Genomic DNA, 19864 nt, shown 5'->3' on the forward strand with positions numbered 1-19864 from the left:
TATTTTAAAAAATAATATTGTACACATTATATTCAAATGTTGGAATGAGTTTCAGAATTTTTTGATATATTTTCATTTTGTCCCCCTTGCTTTAATAACTTAAATTTGTCTAAAATAAAAAGGTCAGGTTAAATTCACAAATATCAACGTCACAAAATTGCTTATTAGTTAAGTGATCTAGAAATAGAACAGAATCTTAAATATATCTTCTTCATTTAATAATAATTTAATTCTAATCATCCATTTTATGCGATAATGATTGCTTTAATTTGTTCAAAATCCTAAAACTTTCTGTTTATCTCCAGGTTTAAAATAGATTTTCAGATTAAGATCAGACGCATTAGTAATGATTGTGACTGTCAGCTCAAGCCATTGACAGATAAAGAAACAAAGCACTAACTACAACTTCTCTCACTCTCTGAGCTGTGTTTTAAAACGATGCCAGAGTGGCTATCAAAGAACAGTGTGGCTATTGTTTTACAGAAGCTGTCATTCTCTGGAGTAAAACCGGCAAAAAGCAATACACAAAACAGAGCGTTGCTCATCATCTTGATGAAAGGAGAGATGTGGAGAGTGAAGCTCAGCTTTGAAAAGAATAGAAACACAAGGCCAACTGTCTTTGGCCTTTTGCCTGTCAGCTGAGGGGTTTGCTTACATGCCAGAGCCGACTGTCCTAGAGTTGAAACAATCATCACACAATAACACGAACACAAACACATGAAATGTATGACCCACCTCAACACAGCCTCATATGAAGACCTTGCATCAGAGCGACTCTTCAGGGTATGGAAGCAAAAGAAGGCAACATATTGTCGGAGGTTATGTCAACACATTCCACAACAATCATAGTGTCAGAATCACTTAGATGAGTGCCTGAAAATGCACACGGCGGGAAAAACAGACACCAGATGTACTTTAATGTGTGCTGTGATGATATCACTCTCAAATGCTTTGTGATGACAGCATTTAAAAATAAACAATTTAATAAAATTCACCGCACCAACTGGTTGACGCAATGTCTGTCAAGCTGGTTCGCCTCAATCTAAACAGAATGTGTCAGTTGTGTTTCCTTGTAATCTCATATTTGATGACAACATCAAAAAACAAAGCTATAGAGAACCAATTCTGCCATATAGAGACTTAAAAAAACTTGTGACAAATGTTTGCTTTATCAGCGTTTTTCTTTAAATCCTAAATGTGTCTGTTCATCTCCCAGTTTAAAAAAGATTTCAGTGTGGTCTCACACTTTTTTTAAGTCGAATCTTTACAATACAATACACTACACTACAATCAAATCAAATCAAATCAAATCAAATCAAATCAAATCAAATCAAATCAAATTAAATTAAATTAAATTAAATTAAATTAAATTAAATTAAATTAAATTAAATTAAATTAAATTAAATTAAATTAAATTATACTTGGCTTTATATTATACTAAAACAATTATAATTTAAGAAACATCTTGTTTAATTAATTAATTACCATGTTAATTTTGACTGACATATATTTTTTTTCTTCTCAAACTTTTGTGAACCTCCTACCATCCCCCTGCCAGCTGCCTGGCGTCCATGGTCCCAGTTTGCAACCCCACTGTTAAAGCGAACTTTGAATTACATCAAATGTAACTTGTGCATAAATTAGTTTGCTTCATTTTTACTACACATTGTGCCATAGACAGAAAGGCTTGTTATAATGCCTCCTGATCCTTTTGTGGCCTGTTGTGAAAAGCAGATCCCCAGGTCATTGGTGAACAAGGCTTGGTGTGCTGGTAAGGCTCATGAGGTGAGGGGAATTTGTATAGGTAAACTCTAGCATTCGGGAATAATGGGAGTGTGGCTTTAGTTGTCTTTAGAGAAATGAATAATAGAAAGGTCTGTGACGTTTTCAAAGGTAAACTCTAGTTTCTGTGACGTGCTTCTGGCTTCTGTGTCTATACATCTGTAGAAGAGTATAAAAGGTCCACCAGGACCTCTATGGGAGTTACGGCAGACCGGTGTGGACATCCTGCTTTGCAGCCATGGGAAAGGTAGGCGCTGACAGTTGTACCTTCTAACTAGAGTGATACTTACTGTTCAGAATGGCTATTTTCACAAGATAGTATATGTGGTTATTCGCCACATTGGGAATATGAGCTTCACACTCACTTGAAAGACTCGAAGACCATATAGTCTGAAAAGAAATTCAAAAGTCAAACTAGATAAAGGTTAGGAGAATTTTGCAAAGGGATTATAATTCTTTAGAATAGTATCTCTGTTCACATTTTTTTCCAGTATTAATATTCAGGGAAATTTAGCCATAAGAGCTTTCTATAGAGCTTTCACATAAGAATGGACAAAATCAGCATATTCATTCCCCACTTACATTATGCCTCTGTTCTTTGCTAACATCTTTACTGTCCTCTGTGGCTTTCTATCGTCAGATCATCTTCTATGAAGGCTCCAACTTCCAGGGGCGCTCTTATGAGTGCTCTGCTGACTGCCCTGACACCTACAGATACTTCAACTGCTGCAACTCCATAAGGGTCACGGGGGGTCACTGGGTTGGCTACGAGAAGCCCAACTATATGGGGTATCAGTACATCCTGGGCCGTGGGGAGTATCCTAACTTTCACCACTGGATGGGCTTCAACAGTTGTATGAGATCTTGTCAGATGTTCTCCCCAGTAAGTCAATCAAACTGATGGGTTTTATTTCACACAGTTAGACACCTTAAAAAAAAAAAACGTCAATCAACGAGCTCTTTGAAGTAATTCATATATGCAGGGAAAAACAGGTTCACAGGTCCACCAGGAGAGTTAGTTATTTGAAATGGAGCAAGACACACTCCGATGACTGCGCAGCTCATCATAATTCAATTCATCTCTGTTTTTTGCAGTGGAAGAATCATGACACTGTCACTAGAGTTTGTTCGACAAAAATGACTAAACGTCTACTTGAAAATCTTTGAGAGTAGCGCATTTACAGCAGGTCAAGTCGTGTTCAAAGGCTCAGTCACAACAGCGACATCAAGAGTTTTCAGTTTTCTCCCTGACATTCTGACTAGCACACGTCTCTCTGCATTGCCCTGGTTCCTCTAAAGCCCTGATCTCTGTTTTCTCCCCACACAACAGTACAGAGGTGCCTACCGCATGAGAATCTACAACAGACCTGAAATGTACGGACACATGATGGAGTTCACAGATGACTGCCCCAATGTCTACGACCGTTTTGGCCACCACGGCATCTACTCCTGTAACTGTATGGAGGGCTACTGGATCTTTTACGAGCACCCCAATTACAGAGGCCGTCAGTATTTCATGCGGCCCGGAGAATACAGAGCCTGCAGCGAATGGGGTTGCATGAATCCCATGATCGGCTCCTTTAGGAGAATGAGGAGCAGTTTAGTGTAAAAACACAGTCTTTTTTTTTTTTTTAATGAGCATTAAAGATGTTAAAACTGATTAAAACAGTTCTTGCATCCTGTCTTTTTCTTCATGATGCTTTGAATTATTTGGTACTGTAGGAAACGTTTCTTAAGCCTTCCTCAGCCTTCAGTTTTTTGTTTTTCGATTCAGGAGCCATTGATTCATTGCCCAGTACACATAAAAATAAATAAATCAATAAAAATAAACAAAACTGCATGTCAGTTTCAAGCCAAACTCAACTTTATAAATCTGACATGGTTGGAGAATTAATTTTAGTCTCATACCAAACCATAAAGCAAGCTGATAAAAAAAAAGAACTTTGTGCTTATGTAAGAGAACAAATTCAATTAAATCTTGTTTAAATCACTTTATATCCCAGCTTCATATTACCATTTTATCCTCATTTATGAGTCCTGCCAGTTCAAGGCATTTACATGTAAAGTGCTGAAGCAACTAAAAGCGGAGTTTGCAACTTTTTTGTCAAGCACTGAAAAGTGCAGTGGTGCTGTGTTTGGAGAGAGAGAGGGAGAAGAGATGGCAAAGACACAAAGGGGGCCACGCACAGGCAGATCTACAGTCACATTCACTCTATAGAACACATTGTGCTGACCAGACAAGAGTTTTGTGAGTCACACACAAAGCCCTGATCCATGCCGGGTCTATAAAGAGATCCTGACCTCAGAAATGGTTTGGTCCGCTCAGAGAACAGTCACAATGGGCAAGGTAAGTGACCAAATTCTGTCTGTAAATTTAACAGATCAAGGTTTTAGGATATTTATCCCTATTACCCGAAACCATGCTTTTAACTCCTCAAAATAAATTCGAACAAAAACATAGAACAGCTGTTATTTTTGTACTGGTAAAAAAAAAAATATATAAAATGGTATACTCTGGGTTAAAAGATAAATTGTCATGCAGAAGACAAAATATAAACTGATAGACTATAAAACATTACTATTAAAAAGAACATTTCAGATTTTATATGTATGTTTTACAAAAATAAATAAATAAATAAAAATAATTAAAAGTTAAACTACAAACTAAAAGCGTACCTTTAATCCTGTATTTTTCTTTTATTATAACCATCCCACAGATTACTTTCTTTGAAGACAAAAACTTCCAGGGCCGTCACTATGAGTGCACTGCAGACTGCGCTGACATGCAGGCCCACTTTTCTCGCTGCAACTCCATCCGAGTAGAAAGTGGAAGCTGGGTGGCCTATGAGAAGCCCAACTATGCTGGATACCAGTACATGCTCTCCAAGGGTGAATACCCCGATTTCCAGCACTGGGCTGGATTCAACGACTGCATTCGTTCCTGTCGCTTGGTTCCTCCTGTGAGTCTTTATTTGTGAAGCTATTGTGACTTTGCATCAGCAAGTTAAGAATTTTTATTATGTAGGTTCGGTTGTGAGATTTTAGCGTATCAGTAAAAAAAGAGAGACTGTTCATAGAGTATTTTGTAATTTATTATTATTATTTTTATTATTAACACTCACCTTGTCTGCCACTGGTCATACTCCCACCACAAACTCATACTATTGGCTGATCCAGTGTTGCCATGTTGGGCTGATCAATCAGAGCAATGCTTTACAGTTTTTTATTTTTATTTACAAAACTTATTGTATTAAAATTATTACACATTTTTTAATATCTTCCGCAGTACACTGGAAACTACAGGGTGAAGATCTTTGAGCGCTCCGATTTTGGTGGTCAGGCAATGGAGCTGAATGAAGATTGCCCCGACCTGCGTCAGCGGTTCCACAAAGGAGACATCTCTTCAGCCAATGTTATGGAAGGCTACTGGATCCTCCATGAGCACCCCAACTACACTGGCCGCCAGTTCTTCCTGCGCCCTGGCGAATACAGGAGGTACGTCGAGTGGGGCAGTCCAAGTCCTACCATGGGCTCCCTGAGACGTGTGACTGACATCAACTGAAGATCCAAATCACACAAGCACCTCTCCCAATGTGTCAACAGCATTGCCTGTCCATGCAGCAACTGTCTGACCTTCAATCACCTTGATGTGATTAGGCCTGTGGATCTGTCATGCTGAATGTATTTGTGATGCTTGATTTATTCTGGCACAAATGCCTCACTTAATTAGGGCTATTTGTCTCTTTTGGCACTGTTGACTGAGCAAACTGTGTTTTATCAGCACCTTTCCCTTCCCAACTACAACTGGAAATAAAGGAAAATTTGATTAAAATCAAACAAATGACATTTGTACAGTCTGAATGCCATGCAATGGCAGGGTTTCCGCAGGTTTTATTGAGTTGAATTTAAGACCTTTTTGAGACCAAAAAAAAAAAAAAAAGGGAACACAACTTGTCATTTTGGAGGAGAAAATGAGTTTTTTAAAACCAAAAAATAGTCCAACTACCTTCTGATCACACAGCACAAATGAGTATTTTTTGTCTTGTATCAAAATGAAATATATTTGTGATTAAATAAAGGAAAAATATCTGCCAATGGCCTTGCCAAAGGCCACAAAAACTTAATTCAAAGGGAAAACAAGTTTTCAAACACCATTTCCAGATTTTTGTTTAAAGCATAAACTCCCTTAATTTTGATCAGTTTCAAAAAACAAAGTTTCATATCTTCATTTGGAATCTCGAGCAGAACTATCTTGATTTTAGGACTGTTATATTTTTGTCTCGAAAAACAAGACACAAATTACTGTCAAAGATATTCAGTCTTCAGTAAAACCCATCCGTCTTAACTTGTGAAAGGGCAAACTACGGCTTTTTAACCTGTTAAATGTCACCCCGTCCAGTATACGGGACACCTACGTTGACTATACTATATTACAATCAAATTTAATCTAATCTTGACTAACTATATATCGTTGGAAAGGTCTAAGACTCCCAAATATATATTATACCAATATTGTTTGTTAAAAAGTATGTAGGAAAAGTAATAGATCAATTTATGACAAGAGTGCATCCTCAGAAATCTACATTACAAAAGGAGCTTTGACCTTTGTTTAAAAAAAAGACTTCCTCGTTGCCTTTTTCTCTATCACATTTTAGAAATCATCAGAAGCTATATATCACTTGAAAACATAAAATCTCAAAATTCATCCTTCAAAACCCATTTTAAAATCAGACATTGCATTACCATGTAAATGGTGCATCAAAATCATGTTACAAAATGTTTTCAGTCATGAATTATACAAATTTAGGTTTGTATCATGCACATTCAAGTCTATCTTCAAAAACGTAAGTGACAGTTAACAGGTTAAGACCTTTTTTAAACCTGCAGAAATCTTGAATGAATGAAACATGCCAAAATGTTGTTGCACAACGTAATCTCATGCCTGAGAGACAAAAGAAAATTATTAAGGAAACAGCTTGTTCTTTGAACGGAGTTATTAAAGAACAAAAAAGGGGTATGTGAGGATGGAAGAGCAAAAGCTTTTTATGAGATCACATGATGTCTAGCAGATGCTTTGGGCCCTTGAAAGAGGCCCCATAGTAGCAGCACATCATAGGGCAACACAGACTCAAAGAGGAAAAGTCAAAGTGGCCTGGTCTTAGCCCCGAGCATGCGGCTCTCTCAGAACACATAACAAAACCAAGTCCATATCTCAGTTCATGCATTTTTCATAAGGTATGGATACCAAGCCCTTTCAAAGATAAATATCAATTATTGAAATTGTTAATTAGAAGCCCATATTTGGCAAAGACACAAATGAATAAATAACTTTGATGATTAATTATTGATTTGCGAAAAGAATTAAGCTCTGCAGGGAGCACATCTGAGTCTCTAAAGATCAAGGAAACACAAGAAAAGAGTTTTTGCCTCAAGTAACGTTCAATTAAAGCTGTACTGACTGTGAAAGCCCAATGGCTTTCAAGCCATGAGACCGGTTCTTTTCAATTTCACATCCATATGCTTTAAGCTCTCAGACGTGTGAAATATTGGGCACAGGTTGATGTGCAGTGATATCAAATAAACATTTATTTAGCAGTCATAATTTGAACAGAATAAACCTGTACTGACAAAATACATCTGAAAGCATTTTTAGGGTCAACGTTCATGAACTTTTATTTTTGAAAAGCTTTGTTTCGCATGGTAGTCAAAATTTTGCGGCCTTACTTCTGCACCTGTATTTCAGTCTCCTGATTTGAGCATTTTCTTAACCTCAGTCTTTCATCCAAACAGTCATTGATCATAGATCTTACGCTGTAAAGTTGGAACACAATAACAGATGAATGAGACTGGATCTTTTTAGTTTCTGATGAAGGCTCATTGAGCGTAAACCACACATTTTTGAGAATATAAACAAGTTGTGAGTCAAAAGGCACTGGCACTTTCATGGCAAGCCTCAGTCTTCTCGCGGTCTCTTCTTTCCTAATAGCAACATAATTAATCCTCTGTAGTATTGTTTTCACTCTTCCATGTCCCACTTAGTGCTTGGCAAGTCTCTCTCTCCCTACAGAACCGCCTCTTGATGTTTTCCACACTGAACTGCACTTAAGAAAGATTATTAATCAAGTTCAAAATGGCCCCAATACTTGTCGGTTTCCTCCCTAAACCCTTCTCTAAACCTCTTTCAGGTACAAATTAAACTTTCAGGTCTTTGTCAGAGGCATTAAATGTATCCAGAAGCATTTTGAAAGTACAAAAAAAAAGACTATTTATTTCTACATACAAAAACTGTGAACACTTTTCACACTAGAAGCACCACTATCTATTTTGTAGGGTGTTACAGCAGTTTAAAGGAAAGGAAACGAGGCCTTTTTGAAGCAGTTCAGGACAAAAGCTGGCCGTCCCGGGGGAATTTTACAGAAGAAAGATGGAAATGCTTACAGTTCTGCATATTATTCATGATTAAAAGCAGTAGGTATATAAAAAAATAATTTCAAATGAGAAAAGCAATGAACAGGAACATTGCTTTTCTTGCATTTCCTCTTCAATAAAAGTAAATTAAATAGACAAAGCAGCTTGAAAATGCACATTTTTTTCTTCCAGTTAAAATAATAGTTTCCTTATCTTGTACTGTATATGACTAACACTATTCCACAGAAGAAAAAAAAATCTTAATACATTTTTTTTTTTTTTATGTGATGTTGAATAAGGCAAGCACTATGCCAAATGACTTTTTTTTTTATTTAATTTTTTTATTAAAGCTGAAATTATGTATACACAATATGCTGTAAAACAGCACAATGCTCCGTACAATGATTTTTAATGCTCCATATTTTGCCAGGAAATTTCATTTCAAAATTCCTACTGCATTTTCACACATTAAATATTACATAAATATATAGCATGGGCAATTCGGGGGGATTGTTTTCAGTAAATCCATACTGGAGTGAAGCTGTAATTATTTTTTCCATGATCAGTAATTCGTTCGGCTACTGAAAAGAACATAATGCACAAATCTTAACAAAAAAAAAATTACAAAAATGGATGGAAAATCAGATGGACCACAGATTTAAGCAAATTCCCTTGTTGTCCCTGCATGACCCTTCTTGGTTTCTGTTAGCTATAAGTTCATCTGGTTCTTTCTGAGAACTGGAAACACATATCTGGAATATTTAAATGTATGGGTTCATTGAACAGATGATTTTTTTTTTGTATTCACACTTTCTCCATTACACTACCTGACTGGAATCTTTAAATACCTTAAGTGGGTGAGCTTTTACTTAAGATGTATTTGATTATTGACTTCAGATGCTTTTACTTGACGACTCTAGCTGGTGGTTCTGTGTCCAGGAAGAACCTGCGCCACTGGAAGATTCTCGTGCAGATACGTCATGCTGCCCTGCTCCGAGAAATCTGCAACTGTGTGGCCCTCGCCCCGTAAGACCCACTTGGTAGTGAGAAGCCCTTCTAACCCAACAGGCCCACGGGCATGAATACGGGCCGTGCTGATGCCAACCTCTGCACCTACAAAGCATCACAGGGTCATTAGGAGATCAATAGGGAAAAATGTAAATAAGTTTGTGGGTGGGGAAAAAAGAAAAAGGCATTTACCGAGACCAAAGCGATATCCGTCAGCGAACCGTGAGCTGGCGTTCCAAAAGACACAGGCACTATCTAATTGCTGAAGAAACTGCTCTGCTGTGGCCTCTACAAAGAGTATGGGAAATAAAAAGATAATTAAATCAATCTTCCCACTAGATGGCAATACAGCACTGCTTTTTTTGTTCACAATAGAGCATTGAAAGAGTCATTTTAACACTAAGAGTCTAGATTTATACATGATTGTCCAACACTATAGGCAGGTGCATGTTTAGTCTTACCATTTTCAGTGACGATAACATCAGTGTGGGAACTGCCGTATTTATGGATGTGATCAATAGCGTCCTGCATACTGTCCACAACCTCGATACAGCACTCCAGATCCCCGTACTCGGTACGCAGAGACTTGACCTCGGACGGGCTGAAGGTCAGGTACGATGCAAACTTGGGGCCGGCATGGACCTGCACCTACAAAAGTTAAATAATTTTAAGAAAGTGCAGTTATAAAATGTAGACTATTATTTTATAATAAACAGAAATATAATAATAATGCCTGTTGTGACTGCTGATCAAATGTGCATTATTATTATTATTCTTTGGGTTGGGTTAAACTAATTATTTTTACTTGGTTGGAACGGCAGCTATGCTAATTATGTCTTTATTTGTATCTCAGATGATGCTAACCCTGAAACAAAATACAGAACTACCAAATATTGCTACAAGTGTGAATGCATCATATAATAATAGCTGTTAATAGTGTTCATCGTCTGGTTGACTTCATCTTGAGATGATAAGCGTATAATCATGCGGTCTAATCAGCATCTTGATATGCCACACCTGTGAGGTGGATGAAGTTCTCACTAACAGATTTAGAAAGATTTGTGAACAATATTTGAGAGAAATAGGTCTTCTGTGTACATAGAGAGAGTCTTAGATCTCGGAGTTCAGCTCATGAAAAATGGGGGCAAAAACAAAAGTGTTGCGTTCATAATTTTATAATATATACACACAGTGTATATATGTGGTCTTACATGTTCGGTTCTCAGCATGTCAATGATCTGATCAAACAGTGGGGTTCTGAGAAGATCTCGATGCACCAGCAGGGTTTCCATGGCATTACAGGCGGCAGGGTAGTCGCATTTAGAGTCTCGGACTAGAGAGATAAAACATAAACAGTGCAATTTAGACCATTATAAATAAAACTACAATACCAAATTGCTGTCTGTGAAGTGCACCTATGTGGGGAAAAAAACATCTACACTCGTAAATCTTCATTGGTAGTCTTACTGATTTTGATGGCGTTGTCAACACTGGCCTCATGGTCCACATAGACATGGCAGATCCCCTCACTGTGGCCAAGAACAGGGATGCTCTTAGCTGCACGCTGAATGTCTCTGACTAGCTGAGAGGAGCCGCGGGGAATGATCAGATCAATCATCTTCTCCAGACGGCACAAATCCTCCACCTCTTCACGGGTACTCACCTTGCACACACATTGTTATGTATCTTTTAAATGACTATATAAACACACAGCAAAATGGTTTTTTGTTGCTGATATTTTTAAAGTAACTTTTCAATGCAGCAAGGATGTGTTAAATTGATCAAAACTGACATTATAAAGATATTTAAAAATGTTATAAAAGATCGTCAAGATTGCATCACATTAAAACATTTACATTTTAAATATATAAAATGGAAAACAGTTATTTTAAATTGTAATAAGATTTCTTTCTTTTCTTTTAACATGCACAAAAAAAAAAATTACTGGATCTAAACTTTTGAGCAGCAGTGTATACATGAAAGGTGAAAACCTGCTTTGCAAAAGCATTTCATTTACCAGCTGGATGGCATCTTTGACTCCATGGATAGACAAAGCCTCCTGAACGAGTTCATGCAGGATGCGATTTGTGTTGGCTGCCTCTTTGCCCCCTTTCAACAAAAGAGCATTTCCACTGGCAATGGCTAAAGCGGAAACCTGCAGGGATAAAAATAAATGAGACATTTAGCAGATGTTTGTATGAAGTGGCTCACATTACAATACAAATACTGGTTGGGCAATCCCACTTGAGAGAACTGGAGACTTGGTAAATCTGGTGAAGAATTAAAGGATTTGAATCTACAACATGTCTGTTAACAGCCCAGATGTTTAACCACCACCCACTGGCCCAAACTTAAACATGCTCTCATACAGTAGGAAAAACTAAAACAATATCCAAAAAAAACTACATTTATGTATATGCATGCATTTTGTCCACCTGACCTGAGGAAGGCAGTCTGGTCGAGACTCAAAGATGACCAGCAGTACTCCTATAGGGACAGTGATCTGCTCCAGCTCCAGTTTGTTTGCCACACGAGTCCTGCGCAGAACCCTGCCAACGCTGTCCTGAGAGGACACCGCGATCTGACGCAAGCCGATGGACAGACTGTTCAGTTTAGACGACGACAAACTGAGTCGATTTAGCATGGGTGGAGACAGACAACCTGTAACACAGCAGATTGAGATGAAGTGGACCAAAAAAAAAAAAAAAAACTCTGTGAAAGACCACTCCAGTGGGTGGGGCGTTAGGGAGTGTCCACCCATCCAACCATCACTTCCTGTTACCTGTGCTAACAGCAAGCTCCATGTCCTTTTTGTTGGCAGATAAGATTTCGTCTTTCCTCTCAGTAAGGAGATCGGCAAATGTGCAAATGATTTCACTTCGCTGTGGACGAACAGAATGATATGACACAGATGCTTTCTATAGATGTTAAGATAAAAATAACCCAGAATATTCCTTTTTAATCTAATGGTTCAACAGTTTCTGGGAAAATAGGCGCATATGATTCCAGCCAATCAATTAATGTAGTGGTTTACAAGTTCAGCCAACCTGCTCTGGTTCAAGGGAAGCAAGGGTCCTGCCAGCAGAGCGAGCCATTTCTGTCTGCTGCTCGACTGTGGGGCCTGTGGAAGACAAAAAGTGGCATCTGAGAGCTTTCCAACAAACAGAGATAAATTAGTCACATTAGAAAAAAACGGATTCAGTAGGACGTGTGGTATCTCACCAGCTGGCTTGACCTCTGAGAAGAAGGTTCCTACTTTCTTTCCCTCAACAATGTCAGTGATCACATGACCTGTGACTTTGGGGTTTGTACCGTTAGCAATGACAACAGACGTCCCCCCTTGGAGAGCCCAGAGAGCAGCTTTAACCTGAAGTTTAGTGAATACACAGACTGACAATTTCAGTTATTCATCCTAATAAAAGATATATTTTGTGTGCTTTTACAGATATCCTTTCTGCAATCATACCTTGGCTTCCATTCCTCCAATGCCGACTCTGGACTTTGTGCCATAGGTTATGGAATGCTGATCGCCAGGGTAAAATGTGTCCAGCAGCTTGGCATCGTCTGACCCTGGTGGTCTGTCGTAAATGCCTGGACAGAGTTATAAAAAAGGCAATTAAAAGGGTAGAGTTAAAAATTTCACTCTGGAAAGTAAAGTTTGAAATGAACTCTGGAAAGCTTTAGACCGCATTTAACTGCATTAAAACGAGTGTCAAATATTTAAGTCTTTAAACCTTTTCCTTAAGTGTAATATAGTTTTACAATACAGTTAAAATGTTTTTTTTTTTTATATTTTAAAAATAACCATGATATATTTTTCTGCATTTATTTGAAACAGAATTAACATTATAAATAGATGTCTTCACTTTTTATCAACTTAATGCATCTTTGCTGAATAAAAATGTTAAATTCTAAAAAAAAATAATAATAATTAAATAAAATAAATTTATAAAATACCCAAACACTAAAATCCTTTTTACATTTTACAAGAACATTTAGGCATTACAACATTTTAACGTAAGTATCATTTTGAGACTTTCTAAAAATTACTTTTAACAGCGTTATTAAATACTTGAAGTGAGTGTTACAGGATGGCAAAGATAATTTAAACGTAAAAAAAAATTTAATGCATGAACAAGTACATATACCTACTACTAATACCAGCCAGTAAAATATGATATGGAAATTGATGTATTCACTGATTATCATTCAAACTGAAATCTCACCTTCTACGTCAGAGAGAGCGATGAGAAGATCTGCCCTCATCTCCACGGCAAGCCGCGCTGCAAGACTATCGTTATCCTTGATACTGATAACCTGAAGTATGAAAAAGAGAAAAGTATTATGAAAAGAGATTCAAACTAAAGAAAGCCGCCCTTTTTAAAGCCCACAAAGACAGACATGACTAATATATATCATGCTCCCATGAACATTTCTCTCTCTAAACTACGGCATTAAAATGGTATGATGAACAGTGACTCTGTCTAGTCTATGAAAAAGCAGAATTCCTCATGAAACCACATTGAAGCCACAACCAGTGCATGACAGAGCAAGTGCAGATGAGCCCAGAGAGTAAGCGACAGTACCGTGAATGGGGTAATGTTAATTTCTTTCCAGTTTCTACAAGAATGGAAAAAACCCCTCAGATTGCAACAGTGAAGAAGACAAAGATTAAGCCTCCGCATTGCTCTGATACCCAGCATGCATCTGTAAAGGCCCCTCCCAGCATGCAGTTCCAAAAGGAAGAGGATGGGTGGCAAGGCTGCTGGGCAGACTCTCTCTCCCAATACCCACATTTACCCCCTGTAGGTCACTGTTGGGTTCAGGGGGAGGCACCACGGCGTCATTGGTGTTGATGATGGGCACGATGTTCATACGCAGCAGCTCGTGCAGAGTGCTGTTCAGGTTACGTCTTTTCTGTTCGTCGTGGAAGTCCAGGTTTGTTACCAGGATCTGAAGCAACAAAAAATAAAAAATAAGTTACAATTAAGTTATGAATAAGAGTGTGTTTTGTAGCTTCACCATGCATATGTTAGTGTCTGCATGTACCTGGGCAGTACAAGTGCTGTACTGAGTGAACATTGCCTCATACAGAGCCATAAGTCCACTTTGTCCCGCAGCGGCACACGCTCTCGCCTCTAGAACTGGAAGTGACTGACAAAGGAAACACATCCAACTTCAGCCTCTTAACTTTTTAAATTAAAATGGTTAGTTTACTAAGCTTAAACATGGTTCACAATTAAAACAAAGGAGGTTTGTTTCCACATGCCAAAGGAGTACTGCTGAGCTTATCTTTACCATATTTGATGTGCCTTATGTATATGCTTTGATCAATGTTTATGTGAATTAAAGCCTACATTAAATCTATTCATAAAAAGCGATTGTGTCTCTTCAGAAGACTTGGATTTAACAGCTAGATTCATATGCATTTCTTTTGTGATCTCTTAACCCTTTGATGCCTTCTGTATCATATTTGATACAAATTTCTAAGGCCTCTAATTTATCAATATGATTAGAAATTTGCTGAAAAAACCTATTGTACACAATCAACTACATGCCTTCTTTTAATAAGTAATAAGGCCTTTTGGTATAATTCTAAAAACTCTACCTTCAGGTTGAGGTTCATGTGTGTTTGTGCGGTTTAAACTTAGTTTATAAAAGTAATGCAAGTATAACTTTTATATTGTTAGTGACTTGCACATGAACACTTACCGGACAGAAGCAACTTAGGTTTACTTGATTATGTATGCATCATATTTAGAAAAGTTAAATGCTAAAATGTATAAAATATAATGTATTCAGTTTTTAGGAATGTTTATTTGTATATCATTACACACCACTGTGTTACACTTCTCAAATTATAACTATAGCCTTAATCATTAAACTAAGCATTTAAATAACATGTTTATAAGACAAGCTATTGGGAGATATAGAGAGGGAAACTATCCCTTTTAAATCTAACATTGTACTTTAAACAAAATCAATTTTATTTTTAACCAAAAATGTTATCAAATGTACATGTCCTCACCATGTCTTTGAGCTGATTCTGGCCTGAGTGCAGGGCTTGTCTCACACTCTGTGAGAGAAGTATTTCATGCCTCAGCCTTTGTTTTCCAAATGCTACTGCACCACTGGTCACGATCATCATCTCTCTACCCTGATTCTGAAGCATGGCCACCTTAAACAATCAAAGGCAATAAATAAAGAGTTATGTGATATCAATTAAATATTATAAACAAAATTCCTACAATTTGCAACAACATTATGTGAAAATCCTTAAGCTTCAATCATCTTCTTTACCTGTTCTACAATTGAAGCGAGTCGGCCCAAAGCGAGGCCGCACTCGTCGCCACGTGTCACGACAGCACTCCCCAACTTGACGACGATTCTCTTGGCCTGGCGCAGCTCACTTCGGTGGGCAAATGACTTACCGTGCGCCCGTGCCAGCGGCACTGTAAAAAAAGGCACGTTACTCCACTGACGCACAGCATGGAGTGTGAGAAATGGGGAGGAAGAGGGATCTGCATAGAGAGAGAGCCGGAAAAGCACCCAATGAGGAGCCATGCCATGCAGGAAAGCCAGTGAGTGATGGATAAATGGACTGTGTTAGGGTGCACTGATTGTATCACTGATAAACATTAAAATAATGCAGAGCAAATAGCAAGTATGAAGTGCATGTTGTAACAAATGGCATTGCATACAATAAATATAATTAGCTCTGTGACAATATGCTTCTCTTTTAAGTCTCTTTGAAAGTGTCTGCTAAATGCAAAAATTTAAATGTAATTGTAAATAAATTAATACTACTCTATTCCCCACAAAATTAATCAATGCAATTTTTTTCATCTAAAATGGAATAACTTTCTGTGCTTCTTTTCAACTTATGTAACCAAAGCCACACCGGGCAGGGAAAAATATTAACAAATAATATCAAAGTCCAGGTTGCATGATCCAAACAATCTCCAAGGAAGTGTATTATAACTATTTTCTTTATAATTAAAAATAAATATCATCTTCAGTTTTAAGAAAGTACTATAAAAAAAATATTGAAAATATTATTATAGTTTATAAAAAAAAAAATAGTGTATAGTGACATATATATGAAATTTCTGAATAATAGCAATAAGCTGTTTTGTTTATTTTTGTTATGGCTGATAATAATATGAACAATAAAATGCGTGCAACTAAATTTGATTATTTTAAAAACTAAAAGTGTACATGAACGTACAGTACGAAAAATGTGCCTTTATCTCGAAATTAAAAAGATAACATTTAAGAGTGTTATTAAATGTTTTAAGTTAGTAATATTACCCAGTAACTTGTAATATTTTGAGCAAAAACAGTAAATGTGAAAACTCACCTCTACATTTGAGTAATGCATACACGTGAACAAATTATGTGCAGGTCCCTATGGGATTCTAGAAAATTCAGACCAGCTGACTAAAAGAAAACTTTAAATCAACATTAACCATTTTTACACGTAAAATTTGATTGGTCTTTATACAAAATTCATCAATAATAAATGGCAGTGCAATCATAAAAGTGATCTATAAAAGCAATCAAATGAAACAAACAGAAATCACAAGCCATTCACAAAGCTGAGCTCATAATGTTCAGAGCCCATGCACCAACACCCCCGCCACATTCTTTATGAAAGAAAATAACACTGGAAAAAGTGCCACATCAGCAAAGCCAGACAGCACAGCCAAACGCTGACAGGACAGATCTCAAAGAAGAGCACCGACCCAGTGAATGAGAGACAGACAAGCTGTAAATTAAGAGCAAGGGTTATGAATGGAAACAACTCATTCTATCTCTATGTTTAAAGCTCTGTCTCTGACTGATTTTAATAAATAAGAAACAAGGATATCCTGATATACTTAAAAATATAGGTTCTGATACTGATCACTTTTGCAATCCATAAACTTTTCATTGATAGTTACCTACATATTTTTTCTTTCTTACAAGAGGCACGTGATACAAGGTACAGAATTGCATAAATACTTACTTTTGCCTTGTGAAGCAGCTCTTATGAATGTTTGCATAGCATTTGGTCTCGCCAAAATCTGAGAACAGGAGAACATCTTCTGGAGATACATGGTGACCTGATCTGTACAACTGAAATATAAATCATATACACGTATCAAAACACAATTTATCTAATCAGTTTAATAAGATCTTTCAGGCAAGTTCCCCACATAAATCTAGCATGTGAGATCATAAGATGAAGATAGTTTATTTAACTTAATGTAAATGTAAACAAAAGCTTGATCTACACCCAACTGACCTACATTCAATTCAACAAGTCAGTTGCATCACTTTGCAACGTACAGAACAAAACTGTTACCAGGGTTGGATGCTTTTATTACATTAATACATCTAATGATGAGTGGGGAATATTTATATTGTATGAGAGCTAAATGCATGCTGTGCAAAATAATATTTAACAACTAACTAATATATATATATATATATATATATATATATATATATATATATATATATAAACAAAAAAATGGGGTTCAGGAAACCACCACTTATCACAGCACCACAATAAACAATAATCAATAAAAAATCAATACTAACAGACATTAACGTTAGAGAAAAACACTTGTTATTTTCTCTGCAAACTTTCTTCAGAGACACGTTAGCTGATGCAAGAAGGAAGTTTAAATGGCGCAACATGAGATTTTTAACGCAAATTAATGACGTAATGCAGTCATGTATAAATGTAATCTTACATACCTTAATCTACAAAAAAAAAGTGATTTATTAAGCTCAAGTTCACTGTCAGCGCTTATCTTCAGTGCCACATCAACTCCCAGCAGCAGCTCGCATGGTTTCAGCCATGTTGACGTTACACCACGTAGTTACGCAACGAGCGTACGCAGTGATATTTGTACGCTGATTATTGTTACGATTCACAAACATATTTACGGTCAACTCCGCTCAGGTCACATACGCAATCTGAGCAAAATTGTAGTATTTTATAACTTGATAATTATTATTAAAAATAAAAATAATAAAACAATTAAACACGACATTAAAGGTCAGAATATGTATTATGTATTATATTTGTGGGTATCGCAACCTGTATGGCAATCTCAGCCTCCAGCACTAGAGGGCGAAGTGTAAACATCAGAACGCATAACTCTTATCTCTGACGGGTCATCTGCATTCCAAGAACAGAACATGAACAATGGACCATTCTTAATGCTGATAGTTTGCACAGATTTCTTATGTCTTTAATGGGTTAGTGACCCATTTCTCCACAAACTCCATTGTAAGTCTACAGAGACTATAGCTTATGAACACCAGGTGGCCTAAAAGATTGTTTTGTCTTGTTCATTAAAACAGATGATGTAAAATTTTGTTTATAATATTTCAGTCACAGCATATATATATATATATATATATATATATATATATATATATATATATATATATATATATATATGTATATATATATATATAGAGTTAGGTTACCTTTCATTAAAACATATAGGCCTAGTTTTGGATTAAAAAATATATCTATTTTGACATTTTGATAATTTCATAATAATTTCAATAATTTATCAAACAATTTGCAATGTTTTAATGTAAGATGTCTACTAAAACCACAATCACCCAAAACATGTTCACATTAAATCCAATTAAATCCAATGCTGCTTAGTCTGCTAAGTGATATATGCAACATATATCTTCATGTTAGTGCATCATCCAGGCACATGGCAAAAATGATGACATCCCCTCAAACCATTTTGTGATCTCAAACCATATTGTATATAAATAAATTTGACTTGATTTCCATATTTAATAATTGTGAGTTTGAAACATACAGTATGATAATGTTATAATAATGATATGAACACATGTAATGCACAAGTACTGCACAACAGCAATGACCCATGCTGCTTTATCTGAACTACTCATGATGTGTCCTGACTCTGCAAACAATTTTAAAGAGCACGTCATCAACAAGGGCAGCATCACAACTCAGATGTTCAGACAGGCTTTATTCATTTTCCACATTCTTAGTTAAAAGCTCTGAACCTGTGACTTAATCTGAGACAAGTCCAAGAGTGTTTTTGGCACACATGGTAAGAAACACCTGGCACGTCTCATGTATTTATCTGTTTAGACAAAACCCTTTATCTTCTGCTATGGAGACGTGACTTGACAGGCAGGAAACATCATGGTCCTTTTTTCTCATTCATATAATGCAGTTTACAGTTTAGAAGTGAATCACTGGATCAATTAGTAAAGTCTGGAATGATGAAGGGGTGTGATGAGCTTATAAAAGATGCAAAAGATCTGAACAGCTCTTTAATGTCTTAACTAAAACCTATTTCAGAGAGTACCTCTTATATAACACACATAAAGTATCTCATTCACAGTACAGCTGATACACTGCATTAGGCCTACTCTTTTACCTTTAGAAATCAAATAAAAATGACAACTGTGCTGAATGTGTTTTTAAATTACACTTCATATGTGCTGATTAATTCAATTATTTCACAAGATCAAAGAGAGCACAAGAAAACAATGGTAACACTTTAGAATAGGGAACACAGATTAATTTTTAACTAAGAGTTTTCACTGAACAAGCTCCTAATTTGCTGCTTATTAATAGTTAGTAAGGTATTTGTTAGGTTTTGGTATGGGT

General features: G+C 36.6%; 3 protein-coding genes across 5 annotated transcripts; 2 read left to right on the top strand and 1 right to left on the bottom strand.

Moving 5' to 3' along the window:
- The first annotated feature begins 1917 nt into the window (after positions 1–1917).
- On the top strand, positions 1918–3448 carry LOC113076917 (gamma-crystallin M2-like). Its single transcript, XM_026249524.1, has 3 exons — positions 1918–2029; positions 2423–2665; positions 3113–3448. The coding sequence occupies exons 1-3, from the start codon at positions 2021–2023 to the stop codon at positions 3389–3391; spliced, it is 531 nt and encodes a 176-aa protein (XP_026105309.1). The 5' UTR covers positions 1918–2020; the 3' UTR covers positions 3392–3448.
- A 559-nt stretch (positions 3449–4007) lies between these two features.
- Positions 4008–5626, top strand: LOC113076922 (gamma-crystallin S-1-like). The gene is made up of 3 exons (XM_026249530.1): positions 4008–4129; positions 4500–4742; positions 5069–5626. The coding sequence occupies exons 1-3, from the start codon at positions 4091–4093 to the stop codon at positions 5342–5344; spliced, it is 558 nt and encodes a 185-aa protein (XP_026105315.1). The 5' UTR covers positions 4008–4090; the 3' UTR covers positions 5345–5626.
- A 2875-nt stretch (positions 5627–8501) lies between these two features.
- LOC113076923 (delta-1-pyrroline-5-carboxylate synthase-like) lies at positions 8502–18059 on the bottom strand. Of its 3 annotated transcripts, none has more exons than XM_026249534.1 (18): positions 17944–18059; positions 17207–17316; positions 15499–15650; positions 15227–15376; positions 14248–14352; positions 13993–14151; positions 13425–13515; positions 12665–12789; positions 12421–12565; positions 12246–12319; positions 11981–12080; positions 11639–11859; positions 11216–11353; positions 10666–10861; positions 10410–10531; positions 9660–9846; positions 9391–9486; positions 8502–9303 (listed from the first exon to the last, which is right to left on the bottom strand). In XM_026249534.1, exons 2-18 carry the CDS (start codon positions 17295–17297, stop codon positions 9107–9109), a joined length of 2349 nt encoding a protein of 782 aa, XP_026105319.1. In that variant the 5' UTR covers positions 17298–17316; positions 17944–18059; the 3' UTR covers positions 8502–9106. The 3 variants fall into 3 exon arrangements, with proteins under 3 accessions (XP_026105319.1, XP_026105318.1, XP_026105317.1); XM_026249533.1 differs by having other exon boundaries at positions 13999–14151; positions 15499–15719; XM_026249532.1 differs by having other exon boundaries at positions 15499–15719.
- Between the last annotated feature and the right edge of the window lie 1805 nt (positions 18060–19864).

This window comes from Carassius auratus, unplaced genomic scaffold (assembly GCF_003368295.1).
Source record: "Carassius auratus strain Wakin unplaced genomic scaffold, ASM336829v1 scaf_tig00021493, whole genome shotgun sequence".
Classification (NCBI taxonomy): Eukaryota; Metazoa; Chordata; class Actinopteri; order Cypriniformes; family Cyprinidae; genus Carassius; species Carassius auratus.